Raw genomic sequence first — 20,777 nt, forward strand, 5'->3', positions numbered from 1 at the left:
CAGTGGAAGTGCCACGTGTCAGCAAGACATAGGGCGCATTTAATGAACGCCCCTTACCGCGCGCAGCGCGCGTGCTTGGCGATAATGGAGAAGATTCGGCATGAATTCCGAGGGGATACTGAAGGCGTCAGCATGATAGCGCCGAACGGGCATGAAGAAGAAGGTAAGTCGAGCGGATGAACCTTCCCGGTCCTAGCGTAGTGGCCGTCACTCAGTCAGACCGGCAGTCCAGTCAGTCAGACTTTGACGCCTCTTTCGACTGGACTTAAAGGGGAGGCAAGTGATCCGGTGATAAGGCTGGGGGGCCCTCACGATGGCAAGGTCAACGACATGTGGAGGTCAACAGTTAAAGGGAGGTCAACCCCATGGGCTCGATGAACGGGCGGGAAAGGCCGAGCACTAGGCAACGACCTTCGTCCGAGAGAACCACCATCTGGCCATGAGCCCAAACTTCCAATGAAGGGAAAAAGATCATATGGTCGAGCGGACAGTCCGCTCGGTCGCATTGCAAATCAAGAGTAAGAGCCGAGCGGATGCCCGCTCGGCCAGGGTGTCAGGCTATGAGAGCCGAGCGGGCGATGACTCTAAACCATCCCGGACGGACGACCACCGACGCCAGACCAAAGGCGAATAGTCTGGTCGAGCGGTTTGTTGGCCGATCCGGGAAGAGGAAGTCAAAGAGTGTGGGATAGCGGGTATGTCATCTTAGTAACCCCTGCTGCTGACAACAAGCACGTTTGAGGACCAGGCCATACTCAGTATCGTACGACAATGGATTCTGCTGTCCCATCAAGGAGACGCTCAGACTGTAGCAGTATGGCGTCAGACATGCTCTTCTGACAAGCTCATGCTGCGCATGGTATAGGACACGTGTACACCTCGGTTTGTGTGCACCAAGCTCCCATAGCTCTATATAAGATCTCTTAGACTTCACCGGAGGTATATAATCTCGAATCCTGGAAGCCACCCTCTTGTTTTTTTCATCTGCCTGACTTGAGCATCGAAGGGTCGTCGCCGGGAACCCCTTCCCGGCCCGACTTCTGTGCAGGTTCGCCGGGGCACCTTGCGATCAACCGGAGATCTACGTCAGTAGCTTGGAGAGCGCCACGTGCCCAGCATCCATTGATTCAGCTTTCGGACATGATCACTAGTTATACCTACTCTTTATATGCTAATGACCTCAAGATCTTCTGACGTATTCCTCGCCTCGCCTTGGACGTCGTGTGGGCGACGAACCTCCAAGATGAACACCACCCAAAGAGCTTCTCCTTCTTCTCTAAAATCCGGCCACCACCACCACCAAGGAAAAGAGAGCAAGGGGAAAGGAGAGGGAGAGAGGGTCGGCCACAAGAGGATCACCAACAAGAGAATAAGAATTTTTATCTCATGAGGCCTCCTCTCCCCTTCTTTTATATTACTTGCCCAAGGCAAATAAGAAAAGACTTTTTACAAAATATAAAATCTTCCTCTTGTTTTTCCTTTTCCCTTTTTATTTTTTCTTTTCTTTCCTCTTGATTGAATCAATCATCAATCATGGAATGATTGGCTTGATTAGCCAGCCCTTGCTTGGGCACCAAGCAAGGGTGCCGCCCACATCATCAAGAAGGAAAAATAATTTTTATAAAATTTTATAAAAGAAGAAATCCTCTTATAAAATTTTTACAAGCTCTCTTTCTTAAAGTGGATGTTAAAAAAGGAAAGTTTTAAAAATTAAAACCATGTTTTAAAATTTAAAACTTCTCTTCTAAAAATTTCCTTTTATAACATGGTTACAAAAATAGAAAATTTTAATTTTAAAACTTCGCTTCCTTTTTTTTCTAAAACCATGAGGATGGTTAAAAAAGGAAAGTTTTAAAACTTTTAAAACTCTCTATTAAACCATGTGGCCTAATCAAATAAGGAAAGTTTTTCATTTTAAAATTTCTCTTTTAAAACTTATAGTTTTCTACAAAGAGAAGATTTTAAAAATTCAAAACACCCCTTCACTTTTGAATTAATATGGCCGGCCCCTTCTTGCTTGGGCACCAAGCAAGGGGTTGACCCCTTAAGAGAAGATGGTGGCCGGCCCTTGGCTTGGTCACCAAGCCTTGGGCCGACCCTCTCTTAGACACCAAGAAGGGTTTTTATTTGGATGAACTTGAGGCTTTAATGAGGCTACGACAGAGACCTAGAGGAGAAATTAGTTTTGGCCTTCCGATGAGCTTGAGTATCCCGTGTTCGCCCCGAACACACAACTCAAGTTCATCAATAATAACATATTCCACTAGAGAGTTATTATTGCACTACCGTACCAATCCTAAATTACATTATGGGCTCCTTCATATATGAGTGTGTTAGTCTCCCTGTGTATAAGATAACGAATGTCCACTAATTAAGTAAGTTACTGACAACTCACTTAATTAATATCTAGCTCCAAGAGTAGTACCACTTAACTTCATTGTCATGTTAGACTAAGTCCACCTACAGGGTTTAACATGATAATCCTTATGAGCTCCTCTTGGGGACATTCTCAACCTAGATAGTTAGGACACAGATTCCTTCTATAATCAACAATACATACTATAAGTAATATCATTTCCCAACTTATCGGGCCTATTGATTTATTAAACTAAATCTCACCCTTTGATAAGTTAAAGAAATAAATACTAAATATATGTATTTGTTATTATATTAGGATTAAGAAAACACACTTCCATAATATCTAAGGTCTAGTTCTTTTATTAAGTCAGTATAAAAAGAACTTACCTAAAATGGTCCTACTCAATACACTTAGAGTGTACTAGTGTAATTTATTAGTCAAGATAAACTAATACCTAATTACACTACGACTATTCCAATGGTTTTTTCCTTTCCATCTTAGTCATGAGCAACTGTTTATAATTTATAAAGAACTGATAACATGATCTTCTGTGTGTGACACCACACACCATGTTATCTACAATATAAATTAATTGAATAACTACACTTAACAAATAAAATATAGACATTTGACCAATGTGATTCTTTTATTTCATAAATAAATGTTTACAAAAGCTAGACTTTTAGTATACACTATAACAATGACAACCAATCAAAGTCCAATTGGGTATGTAGATCTAACAACTGACGGGAAGACCTGGTGAGTCAAAGGCAAGTCAAGTGACTACAGTTGGTAAGTGGAGGTAAGAAATTGAAGGAGAGATCTAGTGAGGACACGTTCCTAGTTGAGGGAGCTGTAGGCGTTGGTCTAGCTTAGGTCCATTCAAGAAACCTAAGCTGAGACCTTGACTATATTCTAGTCTTGAGGAAACAAAATATAATTCTACTCCTATCTTATTAATATTGTGCTAACTATATTTTACAGGATAAATATATTTTTATTTGCCTGGACTAAATCATTTTTGTAGGAATTCAAAGTCTAAAAAAGGGGGTCCAAGCGCCTGGAAGGGGTCCGAGCACCCAAAATTGGTCCAAACATTCGAACTAGAAAATTTATCCTGAAGCTAAGTTAGAGTGTGTCGATTAGCTGAGCCCACGTCAATGGTCCAAGCACCCAAAGGGGGTCTGAGCACCCGAAAGTGGATAAACTTTGCGGATGAAGTTTCAATGAGAGATCACCACGTCAGTTGTGATCCAAGCACCCAGAGGGGTTCAAGGGGCCCGAAATGGGCCTATATAAGGGCCTTTGACTAGCAGCTTTCAATAGCATCTGCTATGACTTTCATTCCTGCGGTGCTCTAGAAAAGATCCTACAACACTATAAAGCTCTTCTGACAACCGATGATCAAGATTTATTTATTTTCTTTGTTGTCTATAACATTTTCTTATAGTTCTTATACTTATATTTTCTTAATCATTCGAATTATTAGTGGATTGCCCAACGAAAGCACTCGACGAGTGTGAGACTTGGAGTAGGAGTCATCGAAGGTTCCGAACCAAATAAAAAATTACTTGTGTTAGTACTTAGTTGTTCTTTCTCCGTATTCTTTATTCCGCTACCTAACTTGTTTTTAATTGAAATTTTTTATGATTGCTATGTTGGTTAGTCCTAGGAAAATCGTACCGGTTCCACTGTACAAAAAATTTTGTACAAGTGTCGAATATTTCCTTAAATAACCTATTGTGTTCTTTAGAAGTTAAATTAGGAATCGCAGACGGAACTTAACATCATTGATTCCAAATTTAACTTATATGTTCTTGATGGTTTAGATTTGGATCGCAAGCGAAACTTAACACTATTGATCCAAATCTACCTATGTTATTAATTTCATTAAATATTAATTTCCAAAATTGGCTTTCATGACTGCATGGTGAGGCACATGGCCTTCTTGGATATGGGAGCAACCACCACCGCCTAGACAAAGCCTTTTAAGGAAAGCTAATATTTAATTTCCTTAAATAACTCTAGGTTTAACCAAAAAAAATAATCGAATCACAAATTCGAAAAACAAAGAAAACACAAACTTGAAAAATAAATTCAAAAAACTAGATCTAATATCTCTTGTGTTTGGAATTCTTACAAAAAGAAATAACTAGCATGATGCGGAAAATAATTGTTAATTATACCTTCTCTTTGTATGCTAATGATCTCAAGATCTTCTACCGTATTCCTCATCTCGCCTTGAACGTCGTATGGTCGACGATCCTCTAAGATGAACTCCACCCAAAGAGCTTTCTTCTTCTTCCTCTAATATCCGGCCACCACCACCACCAAGGAAAAGAGAACAAGGGAAAGGAGAGGGAGAGAGGGGTCGGCCACACCAAGATCTCCAAGCAAGAGAATAAGAATTATTATATCATGAGGCCTCCTCACCCTTTCTTTTATATTACTTGTCCAAGGCAAATCAGGAAAAACTTTTTACAAAAATTAAAATCTTCCTCATGGTTTTCCTTTTCCCTTTTAATTTTTCCTTTTCTTTCCTCTTGATTGAATCAATCACCAAATCATGGATTGGTTTTAATTTTTATTGGTCGGCCCCTTGCTTGGGCACCAAGAAAGGTGACCGGCCACCTCATCAAGGAAAAGGAAAAATAATTTTTTTATAAAATTTTATAAACCCTTATAAAATTTTACAAGCTCTCTTCTAATTTCCTAAAGTAGGAGTTAAAAAAGGAAAGTTTTAAAAATTAAAACCATGTTTTAAAATTTAAAACTTCTCTTATAAAATTTCATTTTTTAACATGGTGATAGAAAATTTAAATTTTAAAACTTCTCTTCCTTTTTTTTCCTAAACCATGAGGATAGTTAAAAAAGGAAAGTTTTAAAACTTTTAAACTTTCTTTTAAAACATGTGGCTTAATTCAAATAAGGAAAGTTTTTAAATTTAAAATCTCTCTTTTAAAACTTGTAGTTTTCTACAAAGAGAAGATTTTAAAAATTCAAAACACCCCTCCTTTTTTGAATTATTGTGGCCGGCCCCTACATGCTTGGGCACCAAGCAAAGGGTCGGCCCTTTAAGAGGAGATGTGGCCGGCCATTGCTTGGTCACCAAGCAATGGACCGACCCCCTTCTTGGACACCAAGATGGGCTTTTCTTTGGATGGACTTGAGGCTTTAATGAGGTTACGACAGGGACCTAGAGGAGAAATTGGTTTTGGCCTTCCGATGAGCTTGAGTATCCCGTGTTCGCCCTGAACACACAACTCAAGTTCATCGATAATAACTCATTCCACTAGAGAGTTATTATCGCACTACGGCATCAATCCCAAATTACAGTATGAGCTTCTTCTTATTATGAGTGTGTTAGTCTCTCTGTGTTTAAGATAACGAATGTCCACTAATTAAGTAAGTTACTGTCAACCCACTTAATTAATATCTAGCTCTAAGAGTAGTACCACTCAACTTCATTGTCATGTCGGACTAAGTCCACCTGCAGGGTTTAACATGACAATCCTTATGAGCTCCTCTTAGGGACATTCTCAACCTAGATAACTAGGACACAGATTCCTTCTATAAATAACAACACACACTATAAGTAATATCATTTCCCAACTTATCGGGCCTATTGATTTATCGAGCTAAATCTCACCCTTTGATAAGTTAAAGAAATAAATACTAAATATATGTGCTTGTTTTTATATTAGGATTAAGAGCACACACTTCCATAATAACTAAGGTCTAGTTCTTTTATTTAGTCAGTACAAAAAGAACTTACCTAAAATGATCCTACTCAATACACTTAGAGTGTACCAGTGTAATTTATTTAGTCAAGATAAACTAATACTTAATTACACTATGACTATTCTAATGATTTGTTCCTTTTCATCTTAGTCGCGAGCAACAGTTTATAATTTATAAAGAACCAACAACATGATCTTCTGAGTGTGACACCACACACCATGTTATCTACTATATAAATTAATTGAACAATTACATTTAACAAATAAATGTAGATATTGACCAATGTGATTCTTTTATTTCAAAAATAAATGTTTACAAAAACTATGCTTTTAGTATATACTCTAACATACTATTCACACTCCCCTAGTGACTTTACGATCCTACAGATCACACTAGCTTGGACTTATATTGCCAAGACTACATACTTGGACTTATATCGCCAAGACTCATCCTTGGACTTTGCCTTTACCAAGATCCCACTTAGACTTTCCTTGTTGTACCTGCATCCTGCATACTCACAATGCATATCAAATATAACAAATAACCTAAGTTAAATCTTTGCACAAACATCAAAACCTTGGGTTACACTAATTGCTACAACAAACCTAAGCTGATAATCTCAGGTTATCAAGCAGGGAAGGAAGAGATGATTGGGATGGTTGAGTTGGCTGGAAAACTGAGCTACCTTATATGTCAGAGTATAGACTCCCGAGTGCAGACTCCCAACTTCTTGAGTGTAGACTCCCAACTCTATAGTGCAGACTCCCGACTATAGAGTCTAAGTTATAGACTCCCAACTATAGAGTCTGAGTTACAGACTCCTGAGTGTAGACTCTCAAATCTTGAGTGTAGACTCCTGACTATATAGTCTAAGTTACAAATTCCTGACTGCAGACTCCCGACTCCTGAGTCTAGGAAAGAAGACGTCGAGGTATGCGTTTAAGCAGTTCCTTAAAGCAGATTCATCCTCCGCTAGCTATGCTTTAAAGTTATAATAGACGTCTGTTTCTCAGGATACAACAACAAAATCACGTACACGACTAAGCACTAACTATTTGTGGCGAATTGAAAAAGTACCCGATTGCTATCACAGGCAAACCACCGAGTGAAAATGCATAGCGGAGAGAAGATTTGGAGAATAGAGGTAGAGGAAAATCTTTGCTATTAGCTATGTTTTTCTTACTTTTAGTCACAACCTCCTTATATAGGAGCTTAGATCCTCGAAGTATTCAATAGTCGAATTGAAGTCATTTATTGCCCATTAATCCATCTAGCTCAAATGGCTAGAAGTTATAGATACTTCATTAATCATCGATTAATGTATTTGTTACATTTGAGCAAATTTGCTTGGGTAAATTTTGCCCCTATCGGTCTGATATTTAATGTGTGCAGGTTGTACTTGCACACCAGTCAACTTAGTTCAGTACAATTTAGACACTGTATTTGTACCCCCTGTGTACTCATGCGTAAGAGAAAGTATCTCCACATATATTTGTTCATATTATTGATCTATGTATAATAATATAAACTAACCATAATATTTTCAAACTTTTAATATGAAATTAAAATTATGCATACACGATTCTACTTCCTCTATTTCCATTAACATTCCTAACACCTTATCCCCGAGCTTGAGATCTACAATATCACCTGGCACAAGTTCTTTTGCTGAGAGATTAGGAATCAAGTCACCATCCCTTCTAATAGTAGCATGCATGATTGAATTTCTTTCAAGGCCTCGAGTGCCAAACGCTAACAATTGCATTGACAATTTGTTGGAAATTTAAATGGGAAATTAAATGTAGATGGTTGAATCAAGATTGATAAATCTAATTCATCCAATTTGAAATGTTTAAGTGTCTTTTGATGATTCAATCTTATTCATTAATTTCTAAAAATTGGCATCTAATGAAGAGATAGTGTGTCTCTTAGAAAAAAATGTGATCTATATCATCCAATTCAAAATGGATGGATGAGATCTAATTAAACCAGAAGATTCTTATACCCCTTCATTGAGTATAAATAAGATCTCTCACATCCTCATTTGAATCACTCAAGTTATTACAAGCAAAATAAGCATTGCATTCAATACTTGTATTGGAGAATTCGAGAATCTTTTTCGGTTTGGAGGTCTTGTGATTTGCAGTGTTACTATCGCAAGATAAAGTCATTACATCTTGGGAGACGATTGCCGTGTTCCGTGAGCACCGTGTACGAGGCAAAATTCGTCTTAAAAAGATAGAGTCTAACTCTAATTTTGACTTCGCCAAAATAGTATTATACCTCATTCTACCTGCACTCTGATTGCACCACTAGATCCCAACACAATTAGAATAAGAAAAATCACCAGGGGTTCCACAAAGGCAGCGATCCCCATCTCACTTCCTTCGTTGTCATCATACCAAGAATGAAGGAGACCACAACAACAAGATGATGATCAATGTTTTCTAATTTATTTTGAAGAATGATGGATGAGATCAGATTAATCCTATCAGCATTAATTCGTGTAAATTAGATATCCAGTGCCAATAAAATAAGAATAAAAATAAATAAATTCTCCATTCTTTTTGTTTTTTAATTAGTAATTTTCTCAAATTGAGCTCTACCGAATTTGAGAAATATCTAAAAAAAAATCATCCCCTAGTTTGAATAAATAAAAATATCATTAAATTTGTAAGAATAAAATTTAGAGGAAAATTTTCAAATTAAAATGAGTTATTTTAGTTGATCAAATACCTTCACAACCTATATATTGCGAGGAAAATCAATCAATATTATATATGGATTATGGATTAGAAATATTATTGATGGCATATAGGTTGTGAAGTGCTTTTAATTATTTGACTTATACGGTATACCAAATTAAGATCTCTACAACTTCTAAAGATATTTTTATAATACTTTTAATGGAATATTAAAAAATAAGCATATGAGATTTAGTAAAAGATAAAAATAATTCATTTTATGCTTATCATTAAATTGTTACCTTTTATTTATTTATTTATTTATTTTTGGGTTTATGGCGGTTATTATACATTTGCAAGAATTACAAACGAAGAAAACTTTAAAAAATGCAATAACAAAGTAAAAAATCTAAAAAGAGTGAGTGGAGTTAAGAATAAAATTTTAAAACTTTTATGTTTATAGTTAGATATAAAAGAAAGGGAAATAGAGAAATATAAAATAGTTAAAGTGAGAAAAAAAAGATAAGAATTTTTATCTAAATAAGATGAAAAAGAAAAAAAAATATTCATCATAGTTACCTTTCATAAATTATTACTATAAAATTTCCCTTTTGAAGTAAACTAATTTTTTATCCATTTTTTAATTTAAACAATACTTATCATATTAAAACTCAATACATTAAATCACTTTCATGTTTAAAAATTAAAATTCAATTACTTATTTCTTACTTCATGTTAAAAAAACACATATCCTTCGTTGGTTATTACTATAATAAAGTTTCCTTGTAGAAATCAATTTAATGAATGCCAATTGTTTCTCAACTATTTAAAGTTATTATTATATTTTTCTCCAAGGTTAAATACATATTTTTTTAATAAACAATTTGCATAATTTATTTAATCAAATAGTTTCTTTTCCAGACAATTCGTAGGCATTACACATGCAATTAATATTTACACTAATTATTAAATTCCAAAAGTAAATAATCACCAGGCAAATTTAATAATTCAAGGGAGACAGGTCATCTCATATATTGGATATATCTAATTCGAAAAAAGTCAAAATAGCTGTATCCCATCTAGATCGGATCTCGTTGAAACAAATTATTATTTCTTTTGTTTGGTAGCTTTTGTCTTAAACTTAATTTAATTAATATATAATTAGTTTATGTCGCGCATAAATTATAATTTTATAAACTGTTCTATATTTAATGATTAAATAAATTTAGCGTAAATCTTTAGTTGTCGATGTCATAAATACATGCACATTGTTTTAATTTTATAATAAATTTAAGGGTATACATCTCAATTTTTTTATCACTATATCTAAAATTTAAGATAAATAATTCACTTTATTAAATTTAGATAATCATTTTTCACTACATATTATATCAACTAGCCTAAAATTTTCATTATCTTTAATTTTTTATTATTTTATTCTCTTTCTTCTATTTTTTTATTATTATATTTATGAAATGAGTAGAAGGAAAGAAATTGAAAAGAATGAGTAGAAGGAAATAGATTGAAAAGAAATATTATTTTACTGGGTAGAGATTTCATTCACTAAATTTAGAAAATCACTATTTATCAAATTTAAATTTAGTTAATAGATATGGTACATGATATAAAGGTTTTTTAGCTACCCTATCCAAAATTTAAGGTAAAATTTTTGGATAGGATAGGGATACTTTAGCAATGTAAATAAAAAAGAAGTATAATTGAATATTGATCCTGTCTGAGCGCTGAGTTGACGGACACTGGGTACGTGACACTCTCCGTTGTCTCCGACTGATGATATGGATCTCCGGCGAACCTACAAAGAAGCCGAGTCGGGAGGGGTTTCCCAACGACGCTCAAGTCAGGCAGTGAAGATGGAGAGGAGCAAGGTAACACTACTGTGGCTACAGTGATGACAATCACATACCTCCGTCGAAGTCTGGGGGTCCTTATATAAGACCCCGGGGAGGCGCGGTCACGCTTCTCGATGCGTGCACGCTTCCCCAAACATACCTTAGTAGGGTTGTGTCAGAAAAGCATGCTTGACGCCATTCCGCAATCGTCCGAGCATATCTCTGATGTGACGGTGGAAACTTCCACCGTACGATACTTTGTCCGCTCCGGCCACCGACCATGTTGTTTGTCGGCGGCAGGTGTCTCGAGGATGAAGTTACCAGCTGTCCTTTTTGTCTCTTTGCGCTCTTACCTGTTCCCGAGCTGAGCGGACCAGCCGCTCGGCGCTCATGGCCTCTGGGAATACGCATACCTCGGCGGGGGCAGGGAAGCCCTACTCATGTGCTCGGATGGAATTGCGCCTTATTATCCTGTGGCTCGGCCGAGTGGCCTGTACGCCTCCTGTCCGCCCGGCCTATAGACTCTTTTACCTTGAGCATCGGAAACCCGACCCCTGGTCGGGCTGTCTTTCGTTCGGTCCGGGAGACCTCTGGCCGGATGTTCGGTCGGTCGGATGCTCGGTCGACCCGCCACTCCGCTCGGCACGACCTCTGTCCGCTCGGCACGACCTTGGGATTGATCCTCTTGATCATTAACCTCCATGTATCGTTGACCTCCCACCAACAAGGGTCCCCCGTCCTTACCACCGGATCAAATATTATAACTAATCAAATTTTATTAAAATATCACATTTGTACCATAGCATTGGCTTCAATTTTACTAAGAAATTACTCATTGAGATAATTACATTTTATTACACAGATACACTAAATTTTTTATTATTTTCTCTTTTTTTATTATTTTTTATTATTGTTTCTCTTCATATGTAGTATCAATCTATTTTCTTTATTTTCTTCTCTCCCAAATTAAATTATATTTAATATATAAGAATAAATTTTATTCCCCAAATTTAAAGTACTATTTATGAAATTTAAATTTCCCAAATTAAATTATATTTAATATATAAGAATAAATTTTATTCCCCAAATTTAAAGTACTATTTATGAAATTTAAATTTAAGGAATAGATAAGGCAACTAATAAAAAAATATGTAAAATATAAAATTAAATCGAAATTTAAAAATATATAAAACAGTTAATACAAAAGTTTTTTATATAAAATAAAAAATTTAAAATAAATTGTATATATAGATACCTTAGGTTTAGCCACCATCTTTGAGTTTTGAAGCCACTTGCCTTTTTAATATTTGTGTACCAACGGACCGATCGGGGACGAGCGGCCTTTTGCCACAATAGATTTTGTTTCTAATTTTGTCAACCATTTAGATTTTTAGAGGGGAAAAAAGTAAAATAATGATTTAGATTTTGGTGATAGTTTTAATTATAATTAGACAGTTAGAGTTTGGATCGAACAAGCAGAATTGTGGGACGGCTGCTCCTTACTGCATCGCCTGCTCTCCTTCTCTTCCTCCTCTCCCACGTCTTCATTGTTTGGGCATGACGACCGGAGAGGCGGTGGCGTCTCCGAAGCGGAGCCTGGCGTCCTCGGACCGCCTTCGGCACGTGGATTCAATGGCTCAGCTTCCCTCCGGTGGTGGTCGGATCTCCCATCTCAACGCCGTCATACTCGGGGAGTCCCTGGAATCCGAGGAGAATGACCTCGTCTTCCCCTCCCACGAGTTCTCCAGCCAGGCTCTCGTCTCCTCTCCTGAACAGGTGCGCTTCCCCTCTCCTTCAAAAAAAAAAAAAAAAAACCACCTTGTGCCGAGCTTGATTGGCAATGCTCGGTTCACGAGCTCAAAGATTCCTCTTTTTAAGGAAGATTCAGTAAGCATGTCTCGTCCTTTTGGGCTGAAAGATGTAGACATTGCGATATTTTCTACTTTTCAAGTATCTTAATTTCTGCGGCTCATTTGCGCTTTCGGTGTCTCTTGCATCATCGATTACGCCAAACTCTAGTATCGGAAAATTTACGAGAGGTCCATCGAGGATCCTGCCGGATTCTGGTCGGAGATCGCTTCCCAGTTCTACTGGAAGGAGAAGTGGGATCTGGAAGTCTACAGCGAGAACATCGACGTGAGGAAGGGAAGTATCAAGTTTGAGGTGAGTTTTCTGACATTCAAACTTCTTTGGCTGAAGATTATGAGCGGTGGAAGATGTTGAGTTGGTTCGGCATTGTTGCTGACCACAGTGGTTCAAAGGAGCCAGTACAAACATAAGTTACAATACTTTGGATCGGAACATTGAGGCGGGGAACGGTGGCAAAGTTGCTATCTACTGGGAAGGGAATGAACCGGATGATGATGGGCAGTTGACCTATTTGGAGCTGTTGGAGAGGGTTTGCCAGGTATGTCATTAATTGTTTCCAAGTCTGATTTTGTCAACCATGAAAATTTTCATGTTTACTTCGTCATGTGTTCTTTTCATAGCTTGCCAATTACTTGAAACATGTTGGTGTGCGGAAAGGAGATGCAGTCATTATTTACCTCCCTATGCTAATGGAGTTGCCAATTGCAATGTTGGCATGTGCTCGTATTGGAGCAGTTCACTCAGTAAGTTGATGAAGTATTTTTTCTTTTTCAAATTTTTAGACTTGAGATTAGTTTTAGCAAACAATTGGCTGCAACCTCTGCTCAGGTGGTGTTTGCTGGCTTCTCCTCTGAGTCACTTTCTCAAAGGATTATTGACTGCAAACCTAAATTAGTAATAACCTGCAATGCCGTGAAGAGAGGTTCCAAGGCAATTCATCTGAAAGATATCGTTGACAGTGCCCTCAGAGAATCTGCAAAAAATGGGGTTACAGTTGGTATGTTGTTCATTGGACTGAAAGTTTTTAACATGTTATGGAGTGCTACATGGCTATGAAGATAGTATTCAATTGTATACTTTTGAGTGCCTTTCATATCCTCGTTGACATGCATTTATCTTTTAAATCTGTCTTTGTTAATTTATTCAAATTTTTAATGAATAGACGAGTTCATTTTGGTTATGATTTATATGAGTGTTTCATGTTTGATTCCCCAACTATTTCAGCTTCTAGCTTTCAAAAAGAATATGCAAGTACATGTGGCTGTTCTATTTCATAAAACATATAGGACCCTCATATGTGGTTAGTAAAATAATATTTAAGAAAAATATATGATAAACTATATTAATCAGTATATCCAATTCAAAATCATAGATGAAAGATATGATATCATACAATTAAAAACACTTTAAATAAATATTAAATATTAATCAACAATGTAGAATAGCTTTTATACAAGTCATATGAATATAACTTATATCTAAAATGGTTATCATTTGGAAAATAAGCATTTAAGTTAATGTTTACAAGATACAACCTAGCAAATAGAATGGCTTATGGTTTCAAATTAAGTTGGTTCACACTAAAAGAGTTCAAATGAACCAAATGTGAGTTATTTCAACTGCATATATGTGTTGCATATGCAATATGCAGCCGCTATGTAGTCCCCTTTCAAATGTGCCTCTGCTGCCACATATTTGGTTCAGACAGAAGCTTTTTTAAAAATCATGAAAACAATGCTTTTTAATGTTGTTCATACCAAATGGATGTTCAGAGAATAGAAATATATGGATTCGTTTAAAAATTCAATTGTCTTTATAGAATAGACGATGACATTTTCTCCTTCAATACGGTCAATCATTTCTCTCACATGCAGTTTTGTTTATTAGTCAGTGTTTGTTCTCAATAGGCAGCATCATTTTTACCTTTGAATTTTATCTTTGTTATTGATGAGTCTTCTTCTTCTCCTTTGCACTTTGGCTCAAGCAGATCTGTGTTTGACTGTTGAGAATAAATCAGCTATGAAGAGAGGAGATACCAAATGGAAGGAAGGGAGAGATATCTGGTGGCAGGTTAGTTCAATAGCCTATTTTGGACATGCGTATTTCACTGTAACCTTTGAGATAGTTGCTACCCAGATTCTTAGCTACATCTTATACTTAACAATTAGTACAAATGATATGATTCTTTTACTTTACATTGGTAACTTCAGGATGTTGTCCCTCATTTTCCAACAAAATGTGATGTCGAATGGGTTGATGCAGAAGATCCACTATTTCTGTTGTACACAAGTGGTAGCACTGGGAAACCAAAGGTACAAAAATAAAATGTTGTTTTAACTGTCTTCAGCATTCTTTTGAATCAATGTTCAAGGCTAATCCCTTAATTTACAGGGTGTTTTACATACAACTGGTGGATATATGGTATATACTGCTACAACATTCAAGTATGCATTTGACTACAAACCATCAGATATATATTGGTAAGTATGCTGCTCTCTTGTGATTATGGATTATTCCACAGTACATTGTTGAAGCATTTCTGGTGAATTTATCTGCAATGCCTTATTTACTTAGGTGCACTGCTGATTGTGGCTGGATAACAGGGCATAGTTATATTACATACGGCCCTCTTTTAAATGGAGCCACTGTTGTGGTATTTGAAGGGGTAAATATCTGTTAATGCCTTTTCTCTTTTGAAATTTTTAAAAATTCAAAGCCTTTGTTGTTGTAGAATTTAAAGATTAAGTGTTGTTGTAAGATTAATCATATGTTCATATGACTTTCATCTAGCTCCTCTCATAGATATGTGATCCTAGTCTTTCTTTTTTGTTTGTGTGACCAAACTCTTTAGACCTTGCTATTCGATGTGAACTTGTAGGCTCCAAATTATCCTGATTGTGGGCGTTGTTGGGATATTGTTGATAAGTACAAGGTAACCATATTTTACACAGCGCCAACCCTTGTGCGCTCCCTAATGCGTGAAGGTGATGAGGTAAGAATCTTGTAATTTTTCATTTGTCATTATTGCAAATATTGGTTAGTTAATAGCTAAATGTTTCATTTCCTTATTGATATCTTCGTAGATTCAGTAGATCAATATATATGGAAACATGTGGCTTTGTTCTTTTCCTTTGGCAGATGTAATCATGTGTCATCTCACATATCAAACAAGCTTGTTCTTTTATTATGTGTCTGAAAGCTTGTTTTCTAGAAGTTAGTATCTCCATTCCAGACTAAATTAGATTGTCTAGGAGTTCAGTAATCACATGTTTCCCTGTCAAGTCCTCTAACCTTGTAGTTTCTTTTCTTGGTCCTAAAGTACTGTTACCTACTTTGACATGTTTCTCCTTTGAAATTAGGTTTTCTTTTCTTGGTCCTAAATTAGTTTGTACAAGTTCACCAGAAGTTGGCACACTGAAGAGCAACAAAAAGCTTCAGAAATCAACTCTCTTTAATTCACCTTACGGATGCCCACTTAACGTACCTGTCCATCATCTAGGTGATAAATAGGGTTTGTATGGTTGTTAACTTCAACACAGGTGAAGATATTAACCCATGATAACCTACTAAATAGCCTTACTTTGTGTCTTGTTCCGACTGATAAGAGTCCAGCGTAATATATTTATCCTGTCACTTGTTGGCTTGCAGCCAACAAAACCTTTCCAAAAATGACAAAATTAGATCCTGAAATGTCATTATTATCTTGTTAGCCTAAAGTTAAATGATAAATGTACTCTGTTCTTTTCTCAACTAAAACAATAATGATAGAAGTGATTCCTTCTCTGAAATAGCATCTGTTTTGTATTCTATATATGTGTACATATAAAAAAAGCTCAATTATATATATTCCTCAATCAAGTGGCCCTAAGATGATAAAACATACAAAGTTTGTTTATGCATGCTCTTTGTTTACTTCCTATCATTTATAGTTATGAACTGCCAATTTCGATATCTTATTTCATTTTTGTTTATACTTATGTTGCTTTGATGCAGTATGTCACTCGTCATGATCGGAAATCTATCCGTGTTCTTGCTAGTGTAGGAGAGCCCATTAATCCTAGTGCATGGAGGTTCACCTTAGCTATTTCAACTAGATATCATTTTCTAGTGGTTTTAGTTTAAGAGCTACCTTAAGAATTCATATACATTTCTTAGGTGGTTTTACAATGTCGTTGGGAATTCAAGATGCCCTATATCAGATACCTGGTGGCAAACAGAGACTGGTGGCTTGATGGTAAGTGAATGCTGTTTATCGATGGTTTTGCTAATAGTCATTGGCTATTCTGATACAATAGCTTCTGGTTTTCAGTGATTTAGTAGTTAACTTCTTAAATCTAGTTCTTTCAGCTTAACTGAACCTTTTTGACTACAGATTACACCTTTACCTGGTGCATGGCCTCAGAAGCCTGGATCTGCAACATTTCCTTTCTTTGGAGTTCAGGTATTATGAATTTGACACGAGGACAGTCATTAAGTACTATTTTTATTCTAATACTACTTGAGAAAAAAAACTGCAGCCAGTCATAGTAGACGAGAAAGGGAATGAGATTGAAGGTGAATGCAGTGGATATCTTTGCATCAAGAAGTCTTGGCCTGGTGCATTCCGCACACTTTATGGTGACCATGAAAGATATCAAACCACATATTTTAAACCGTTCGCTGGTTATTATTTTACTGGGGATGGATGTAGCAGGTATTTTATTTCGTAATTTATTGAGCATCTTTGTGCAAAATACTTACTCTATCAGGAAGTATGCTTCAAGATTCTTAATATTCCTTAATCGCTCTGGCACACTGAAATAAATTGGCCCCTAGCCCATACTTGACATAGAACAAACATTAGAAACTTCTATTCCCAAATGATTCATCTAATCACACCTTTAGATCGTTTTCAATTGTATAAAGCTTAACTTGATTCTTGTCAAAGCTAGGAGGCTCTATACCCATTGGTTCCACATAGGTAGGTGCAATGGTCCATTATATAATATATATATATAATGGACCATACTTCATGAGAAGACATTCTCAAATTCTTTAGATATCAGCATACTTCATGAGAAGATATTTTTCAGAACTAGAACATCTGTTTGAGGACTCCTACCAGATATTAGCTTTTGGATCAATCTGTCAGATTCTCGTTCATTATAGTGTTTATGGCGATTTGTTAGGGACAAAGATGGGTACTTTTGGTTGACTGGAAGAGTTGATGATGTCATCAATGTGAGGTACTTTAAACAAACATATATATTCCTATCAATGCATTTGGATGGATATTGCCAAGCACGGTCTTATGGACTCGATGGATTATGACAATTTTGTATTTGTAGTGGACATCGTATTGGCACAGTGGAGGTAGAATCTGCCCTAGTTTCACATCCCCAGTGTGCAGAAGCGGCTGTAGTCGGCATTGAACATGAGGTATAATACTAGCACACTCATAATTGTTTGCAGGCTACCCGACTTTAACCAATAAGAACTTCATATGTGACTAAATCTTTCCTGTTTTTAGATCAAAGGCCAGGGCATTTATGCTTTTGTTACTTTAGTGGAGGGGGTTCCTTTTAGTGAAGAAATCCGGAAAAGTCTAATTCTGAGTGTCAGAAATCAGGTGTGCTCTTCTTGGAACCATTCTCTCATACAAAGATTTTGTAATCAACTAGTCTACTCAAGTAAACTAGTGGAAGGTTTTTTTTTCGCCTGCATTATGCCACATGTTTTTAGCTACATTCAGTTGTCTGTCTATTAAATGTGCAGTCTTAGCTAACTAGTGAGCTCATTTACCAGATTGGTGCCTTTGCTGCCCCTGACAAAATTCACTGGGCGCCCGCGCTACCGAAGACAAGGAGTGGAAAGATCATGAGGAGAATCTTACGGAAAATCGCATCCAGGCAACTAGATGAGCTCGGAGATACCAGTACGCTTGCCGACCCAAGCGTCGTGGACCAGCTAATTGCGCTGGCTGATTTCTAGCTAAGGATAAGAATTTCGTTCGTTTCCTAAATAACATGTTTCTGATGTGGCTGTGAGAGATTGTGAAAAGAACAGTAGAACGATCTGGGCAAATTTCTCGTGCTCTTCTGGGAATTTAAACATGGTGAAGAATGTGTGAGGGAGTTGGCAATCCCATTTGTGTAGTATAGATTATGTTTTAATTGCATTGCAATCTATTTGTGTGTTTGCTAGGCAGAATAAAGAACGGGACGAAGGTTCCATGTTGTAGATGTATTTTTGGTTTAACTGAAGATTGACATTTGTGGCAAAAGATGACTTGCCTCTCATCGCTGGACTCAGTGAGACGAAGGGAGTAAATTACGAGCGACCTTTTTAGATGGAAGGGATTTTATTTCCTAAGGGATTATTTTCCAGAGATTTGATTTCTATTCTCATGTGACAATTTACCATTTAAGTACAAACTCGATTGTCTTTGAGTGCTTAATTGCCTGCCTCGTTATTTGATTGGAGTTTGTAGTGTGGTTACAAGTTTCATTTCTTCAATTCACTTGGGTCGCTTGATGTGTCCATTTAGTTGCCTAGCTTGCATTGCATGTTTCACCAGAACAGGAGGGGTTATATCGAGTCGAATGAAACAGGCTTGATCCCTCAATTGATTTAGCCCATGCCAAAAGAGTAACGGCAATTGAATAAAGGCCGCACTTGAATTGCGAAATTCTTAAAAGTCACCGGATTTATGCAGCATCAAAGTATTAATTATTGGCTTTTAAAACCCAGCATCACAATTGTTGGTGGATGGGATAAAATAAGAAACAAATAAAATAAATATGCCTGTTAAAAATTTAAAAAGTTGGACACGTCTTTTAAGAATTTCATAATTTTAAGCGTGTTCTTTGGTAAATTGTTGAAAAGTAATCTAAACGTCCACCGTATTATTATTATTTTTTAATAATTTAGATATTTTTTTAAGAATTTCATAGTTTTTAGTGTGCCCGTTAGTTAATTGCTGAAAAGTAATACAAACGCCCACCCTATTAATTTTTTTAAAAAATAATTTAGATATTTAATTTTAAGAATCATTTAACTTTGAAAATGATCGACTAAGTTCGACTGAGGTTTCATAGAAACATCAGCCACAAGATAAATCAGACTTAGGGAGAAAAATTCCTTAGTTAATTACTTGAAAAGTAACTATTTTACAATAATCTATATAAAATTTTAATTTTATAATTTAGATATATCGGACTAATTTTAAAGATAATAGATTTTACTTTATAAAACAAGTTTTTAATCGGACATGGAAAGAACTCAGAAATCACTTATAAAACAAATTCAGGTCGTGTCATCATATAGTTCGAAAGAAATTCCTTTTTTTATTTTATGCGATCGGTGTGATTAAAATCATTACGCTTCGCATGCCTGTCTATCGGCGTTGATTAAAAAACACAAATAAATATACGATGAACAGGAAAATAAATCTGTAAGGTGCCATGCCTCTTGTCCCCTTCAATCCTTGTTGTTTTGAATCATTAATAGCCAATGGCTAAACGACAAAGCAGGCATCACGCTGATTTGTCAAACCACTCTGAGTCAGAGAGAGAGAGAGAGGGAGAGAGGGAAAAGTTGATTGGTATTCTTTTGTCCTCAAAGCGAAGGCAAGGCATAGCCAAGCAAAGCTAGCCAGCCAACTTCTCTGCTGCCTACGCTACGCTCCAAACCGGTGCTTTAAATATTGTTTGATGCCAGGCAATAAATTCCACTCCCACAATTTGGACTACGTGGAGAATTCACATCACGCTCCTCGAATCATTACATTTTCGTTTCGTTTCGTTTCGTTTCGTTTGGGCTAGGAGGAGGAAGAGAAGAAAAGGAAAGCGCGCAGCTTCGGCTATTTGACTCGTCGCGTAGTTGGCGGCGTCGCCTTGCGGCACATGAGAAGGAGACGAGGCGCACCCCCGCAATCAATTCGCCCTCCCCTATCTCTCACTTCATTGATGAGGTTGAAATTATCCTCTAAAAATGAACACAGTTGGCTAGTATATAAAAATACTATTATAATGAGATATAGAAGTTTTATCTTCTCTGATATTCCTTAAGATTAATAATTATTCATGATTTATTTTTTTTACATTATTTTAAGAAAATAAAAAAAAAATAACAGAGACACTAAAGTGAACGCATCATTTTTTTTTACCACAATTGATGATATCGAAATCGATATTTGATGGGCACATGATCTTAAAAAAAATTTCTATTACTCCCTAACCATTTGACGATCGATTAAAAATTGACATCGTAATTTATTTTCTTTCATATAATCTA

At 36.4% G+C, this 20,777-nt stretch overlaps 1 protein-coding gene across 1 annotated transcript; it reads left to right on the plus strand.

Moving 5' to 3' along the window:
• The first annotated feature begins 12,077 nt into the window (after nt 1-12,077).
• LOC122021165 (acetyl-coenzyme A synthetase, chloroplastic/glyoxysomal-like) lies at nt 12,078-18,715 on the plus strand. The gene is made up of 18 exons (XM_042579246.1): nt 12,078-12,410; nt 12,654-12,797; nt 12,886-13,041; nt 13,124-13,246; nt 13,332-13,500; nt 14,491-14,573; nt 14,714-14,815; nt 14,895-14,983; nt 15,078-15,168; nt 15,382-15,495; nt 16,497-16,573; nt 16,659-16,737; nt 16,876-16,944; nt 17,021-17,196; nt 17,672-17,728; nt 17,831-17,921; nt 18,013-18,111; nt 18,288-18,715. Exons 1-18 carry the CDS (start codon nt 12,192-12,194, stop codon nt 18,471-18,473), a joined length of 2,124 nt encoding a protein of 707 aa, XP_042435180.1. The 5' UTR covers nt 12,078-12,191; the 3' UTR covers nt 18,474-18,715.
• The last annotated feature ends 2,062 nt before the right edge of the window (nt 18,716-20,777 follow it).

The sequence above is a fragment of the Zingiber officinale genome, chromosome 9A (assembly GCF_018446385.1).
Source record: "Zingiber officinale cultivar Zhangliang chromosome 9A, Zo_v1.1, whole genome shotgun sequence".
NCBI classification, from domain to species: domain Eukaryota; kingdom Viridiplantae; phylum Streptophyta; class Magnoliopsida; order Zingiberales; family Zingiberaceae; genus Zingiber; species Zingiber officinale.